This window comes from Oryzias melastigma, linkage group LG8, assembly GCF_002922805.2.
Source record: "Oryzias melastigma strain HK-1 linkage group LG8, ASM292280v2, whole genome shotgun sequence".
Taxonomy (NCBI): Eukaryota; Metazoa; Chordata; class Actinopteri; order Beloniformes; family Adrianichthyidae; genus Oryzias; species Oryzias melastigma.
In genome coordinates this window covers 14766776-14772943 of record NC_050519.1, presented here as the reverse complement: position 1 = coordinate 14772943, position 6168 = coordinate 14766776, and the positions used below count along the sequence as shown (strand labels likewise).

General features: G+C 38.7%; 1 protein-coding gene across 1 annotated transcript in view; it reads right to left on the bottom strand.

Moving 5' to 3' along the window:
* xpo6 (exportin 6) overlaps positions 1-6168 on the bottom strand; it is a 16386-nt gene that overhangs the window by 1529 nt on the left and 8689 nt on the right. The window contains exons 10-21 of the mRNA XM_024271344.2: positions 5989-6097; positions 5787-5879; positions 4896-4968; positions 4664-4823; positions 4416-4508; positions 4033-4177; positions 2441-2590; positions 2029-2218; positions 1786-1941; positions 1476-1590; positions 1224-1395; positions 894-1055 (exon numbers count right to left, since the gene is read on the bottom strand). Coding sequence (XP_024127112.1) covers positions 894-1055; positions 1224-1395; positions 1476-1590; positions 1786-1941; positions 2029-2218; positions 2441-2590; positions 4033-4177; positions 4416-4508; positions 4664-4823; positions 4896-4968; positions 5787-5879; positions 5989-6097 — 1618 coding nt within the window. The remainder of the gene's footprint in view (positions 1-893; positions 1056-1223; positions 1396-1475; positions 1591-1785; positions 1942-2028; positions 2219-2440; positions 2591-4032; positions 4178-4415; positions 4509-4663; positions 4824-4895; positions 4969-5786; positions 5880-5988; positions 6098-6168) is intronic.

Genomic DNA, 6168 nt, shown 5'->3' with positions numbered 1-6168 from the left:
TTCAATCTATGAAAAAAAACGCGACTTATAGTCCGGAAAATACGGTAATTACAATAAAAAAAATCCCAGGGAACTATTTTGAAATAGAAAAAAATATAGTTGTGACTTTTCTGTCTTTTAAAACATGCAAAACAGATTCTCTAAAAGAAAACTATCTCAGGATCCATGATTTAAAGATGGTTTGGTTTTTGCAAAGATGACATTCAACAAAATGCAGTTATCTACAAGCTGTACAGAAAAAAAAACCTTGCACAAAAACCAACATTACTAAATTTATTTCATATCCTGACATTTTTAATCAAGTCTGACACAAAAAAATTTAGTGAAGCAGCCACAAAAAAAAGACTCTTAATATGAGCAGGAAGTAAAAGATTCCTACAATTGCGTTTTTTTATTGGAATTATCATGCATTTATTATTTATTCATTAAATAATTAATCATCACCAAGAATAATGCAGAAAATACACTTTATTTTGCAAAGTTTTGAAAACTTAGATTCTAGTTAATTGTTCTTGTTGATGAAGATCTCTTTGGCCTGGATCACCACAAGTAGACCTGCTCTAGTTGTTAGCTCAACTCTTTTACGGCAAAGGAGTGAAAAGGTTGCAGGGGCAGCAATCTAAGCAAAGATGCCCTCAGTCATACATATAAGATTTACTTTTAATTCTTTTAATCAGCCGTCCCAAAAATCGACACATGCTGGGTGATAGTAAATTGTCTAGAAATAAATATTTTGTCAGTTAGTGTTAACAATGGCCAAAAAAGAAAATGTTAGGAACTGGGGCATTAAAAGCTAATTGGAAAATAGTCACAAATATATATAAAAAAAAACCATAACTTTCGAGCTCCAAAAAGTGCAATGACAACATCTGTAGGTAAAAGCAGAGACCCACCTGCATTGCAGCGGTGAACTGTGGCTCGTTCTCCATGGTGTCTTCAGCAGCTCCTTTTTGGACAGTGGTTAAGACTGAGGTCTTGAAGAAGTACCTCCAGTTTTGGTGAAGTATTTGGTATAGTAGCTCGAACATCTCTGCCTTGACGTCTGGAGAGGGCCGCTGAAAAACAACAAGAAGATTCTTTTCTATGTATTCAGCAGAAGAAAACCAAAACAAAATTCAACATTATAACACCTTTTAATTTAGTTTGTTGTGTACTTTTGATGAGCTGTAAGCACCAACTTTGCAGACTTCAATGAATAAAATCAGGATAGGAAATGAACATACCTCTGCCACAACGGGGTAAACCTGCTCCATACACAGAGAGAGGATGCTGGGCAGGAAGGGCTTGAATGCTTGGCCTGGCTCTTGCACCACCACCTGCAGGATTTTAAGGAACTTCTGCACAACTCTGCACCCGGCGCTGCCTTCATGCAGAATACTGGCAGCAAGTTGTTCTCTGTGGCACAAAAAAATAAAAAGTGTGGGCAAATTCACTTATGATTAAAATATGATGATGATTTTTTATTTTTTATTTACCTGGTAAACATGCTGAGGAAAGTGTGGATGATCTGGCCCGTGAAAGCAACTCCCATTTGTACCCTCAAAGCTTGAAACAGTATCAAGAAGAAAGCCAACATCTCATCCGTCACATCTACAAAGGAAAAGGGATCGTTGAATCCAGATTAAAGCATACATATTACTACACTGCTGCATAACGTTGTTACAGCAAGTACAGAAATACCCCTTTGCAAGATATCAGAGAAAAAAAGAATGCATATTTAATGGAGTGAGGAGGAGATCAGCTTCAACTCTAAATAGAAGCAAATAAAACTGACGAGGAACTGACCTGCCTGCTGAATAAACACAGGGAAAAGGTTCAGAGACACTTGGACCGACTCCTGAAGGCTCTGATAGCATATCTGCCGGGATTTTGTCGATTCACTGGAGATGCTGTCCACCATGTCTTTAAGCACAGGCAGTGTTTGCTGGATCACCGCTTTCACTGAAGTGGAAAAAGAGGTTTGGAGAACACAAGTTAAAAAAAGATAAAGAACAGTCGCAAGTAAAGAAAAAAAAAATGAATACTGACTGTTATCCAGATTGGGTTGTCTGTGTGTGGCGTTCACTGTTCCTCTTAAAATCCGGTATTCTCGAGTAAGTGCTGCCAAGAGGCTGGCGTGGCTGCTTGAGCGGGTGTGCCACTGCTGCTCACTTTCTGGCAGATTCGGCCACGTAAGCAACAGCATGTTGGACAATGATCTGCACACCAGAATGTGAGCCTGTAGGACAAGAAATTAAAAATACAATGATAATGGATGAAGCACATTAAAGCTTTTTGGACACAAATGAAAACTTCAACACTGACAGTAACTGTTTAAAAACCTAAAAAAAAAAAAAAACAACTTGTGATCAAAACAGGAAACTATTTCCAGCGCTCAACAAAAACACGAGAAGAAAAAGAGAACTTGAAGGCTGTGAAGACTGCAGAAGGCCACGTTTACCTCTTGTGGAAGTCTGTGGGTCTGATGTTCCGTTGTGATCATGTTGAAGATGCTCTGGACTGCTGGCAAGTTGACCAGGAACACGGGCCTCACTGTAGAGGTTATGGAAACCATCAGATGGCACGCTGACAGCAGCAACTTTTCAGGTACCTGGAATAGAAGACAGAAACAGAGTGCATGAGACTGCCCTGTAACAGGTTTCATGGAACCACACAAGCCCACATCGTCAGAGATGATTGTGACAAGTTATTCAATTTAGAGGATAATCAATGGAAGAAACTGGAAATCTGACTGGGCAGAAAAAAATTTAGAACTTGAGGATCCGACACCCTTGATTTATACCAGGGGTGTCAAACTCAACTGCACAGGCGCCAAAACCCACCTTAGGTTGTGGGCCGAATAGACGTTTATTGAAGACATTAAAACTAAACTTTTAAAACTTAGATTTATAAATATGAATAAAAATAGACAGGAATATTATTCCACAACACTTAAACCTTAAATAATATATAATATTTTGCTCTCCATTAAAATGTATCCTGTCAAAATTATACAAGAAATAAAGTAAATGTTAAAAAAATAATATTAAAATGTCTACTTGTATATAAAAAATAAACGTAAAATTTTAAATATCCCAAAATATTTTGCTCCTCGTAAAATTATATGTTGACAAAAAGTGAAAATTCAAAACATGATTAAAGTCTCCCTCCGATGAAAATCATTTTTTTGAGTTTTTCACATGTATATGTGGTATTTTTCTTATCAAAGAGAGAAAATGTGATAAGAAATAATTTTGCTTTTGCATTTCCGAATAATTCTCCTTTTAAATCGCCGTCAAACAATGACAGAAAAACTTATGAAGTTTGCTTATGTCACGAGAGAGCTGGAAGACTCTACAGAGCTTCTTGATGTGACCATGGAAATGCGAACGGCGGCTCATTTGACCACAGCTGCGGATTATAAATCCATGAAGTTCCTGACATCCAGCTCAAAATGAAACGGCTGTAGCAGTGGCGATGATTTACGCTAGCGAGACACGGAGCTATTATAATCAGACGGGGAAGGGGCTGTGAGTGTGTGTGTGCCCGTGAAGGAGCAAGTCAGCTCTAAAAGCCACGCCCACCCAGAGGATAGTTATCAGGCAGAGGCTTCAGATCAACATGGGTTCTGTCAATTAATCTGTTTGTTTGGAGGTTTTCGGCGAAATAAAAGGATGGAGGCTGGTGCATGAGATGAAACTGATTGAAATGCAGTTTCTGTGTTGGGCAACCCCTTGACCGTAAAGTCCCGCTTCTGTATAAGGCTCTTGACCGGAAATCTCTACTCCTGTTAAACAACCCATGACCCTAAGGCATATGCAAACAGAGAGTTTCAGTTGAAACCTATAAAAGCCAAGCGTCTATTCCATTCAGGCAGAACCCTCGAAGAGAGGCTTCTCTGTACGTCTGATCCACGTACATTAAACTGAATTGTTATTAAATATTTGTGTTTAACTTGAAAGGTTGTCTGCTCCTTCATCGGATTCCAATAATTTTCCACAACAGAGGTTATAAAGATGTCTCATGAAAATGAAATCAAATGAGGTAAACTACCTTAGCTGAGATGAGCGGGCTGCTCGCATCGACAGCAGAAGTGACGAGGTTGATGAACTGACTTTGGTTTTGACTGTGGACTTCACTGTAGAACTGTGCAAGCCAGTGAGAGTAGGCCTGCAGTGCAGCGAGGGCTTGTGCATGTCTGGATCAAGCAGAGGAAAACACATATGGATTAAAATAGAACATAAACCACACCAAATATGCCTCTAAACCCATATTTATTTTGCTTCTTAACATTTTAGCTGCAGCACAGCAGTTTTAAAATATGTTAAGTCACATTCGATAACAGAATATTTTAAATACTTGTGCTACATTGAGCACAAAAAGCAAAGAACAAGAGGCCAGAACTCCAAAACCTCAAAGGTTAAAAAGTCCCTTACACGTCGGTGAGGTCCGGTTTGAGCACAGAAGGCACAGCTGTTTCAAGGTCATACAGGGTGGTCCGAGAGCCATAGCAGGTCACTTCCACCAATCTACAAAACAAAAGGGGATGAAGTCCCAGCACAAGAAAACTAAAAATGCTAAAAGACGTACGTGTCAAATTTTCTGGTGTTCTTTTGTCTGGACAGACAGTTATGCTCTAATTGTATTCTAGGTTCTTTATTAAAAATGAGAAGTGGACACGAACCTCTCGACCACGGCCAGTGCGTCGTTGAAACGTGCAGCGAAGACCTCCCCTATGAAATACTCAGCCAAGCGGCCAACAGCCTGAAGCAGCGAGCTGAGATCCCTGAGAGAGCAGTGGAGCCGACGACAGTCGTTCTCTGCTGTGATATTCAGACTCCGACCTGAGAGGAAAACATTCATTCTCAGATTTGCAGGACCGCATTGACTCCAGCGTCACTTTAGACCTGACTTACTTGAGCCACTGGAATTGACAATAAACTGCTGCAAACCCATGTAAACGTCCAAATTCTCTTGAAGGACTGGAAACTAAAGAGATGAAGGACAAGGTAGAAACAAAGTGAGATTCATTCATAAATTTTAATGCTCATTTGTCACAAAAATGTATTTCTAACAAGCATCAGAAGCAAAAAAATAGCTATAAAAAGAATGACTTGTAGGAAGTGGGTGCAAAAGGGAACCAATTCAAACTGAATAGAATGTTTCCTGTAAAAACAGAAAGAAACTATAGTTCAGTAGAGCGTTTACTCATCAGAACTTCACATCGAACAGAAGCTCAGGTTCAAGTTCGAATCACTGAGTAATAGAAGGGACAGTCGGACTAAAGACTGAAACGGCGTAGAATCAAATTCATTAAAATTATTTTTTTTTAAATAAAAAGAAAAATAAGTTATCAAGGTTCCTGTCTGAATTTGATCAACTAAAACCTGCAACTGAGCCTCAAACTGCTTGTAGCAACTAAAGATAAAAGAGGCTTGAAGAACAACTTTGTGCTAATCTTTTTAGACATCAAACTGAAGTGACCTTTCACAATAATGATACAGCAATAAGCCACAGTCTACTGCTGGATTATTTAAAGAAGAGAGTTTTGAAAAAAAAGAGAGTAAACATTTAATGAATACTTGGCATCTTTGAGAACAAAAAATAAGATGTATTTAAAGCTAAACTATCTCACACATAAGGTTAGTGTTCAGCCACATTTTAAAAGACAGAAGTATTTTGTACCAGGGTAATAACCCAGACAGTTCAAGTTTAATAAACAAGTAACCCCTCAAATTACTTCAGAATCTAAAAAGTCCAGAAATTCCAGTAGAAAAAGATAAATATAAATCAAAATATGTATTTACCAGGGTGGAAAATGCATGGGATGGGAGCAGCTCCATCACCTTGGCAACCACTTCCAGACTCTGACGTAGGTACCGTTGCCACTCAGTCTGTTGCTATAGCAACACAAGACAGGGGTTAATGAGCAGACACTTTTAGATTGTTGTTGACGTATGAATGAAACAAAAAAAACATTAGAAAATGTTGCTGATGAGATGTTCTTACGTCATCGTCCAGCACTTCATCATCCAGCTCTTCCAGCTGAGCCTGATTGTATCTGAACTGAATGCGATTCAGGACCTCTCTTAACAAAAGAACTAAGGCATCTTTGTACCTGTCGAAGTTCAGTTGTTTTGAGACAGATATTCAAGACCGATTCACAAGACAAAAAACAAACAAAAGGAG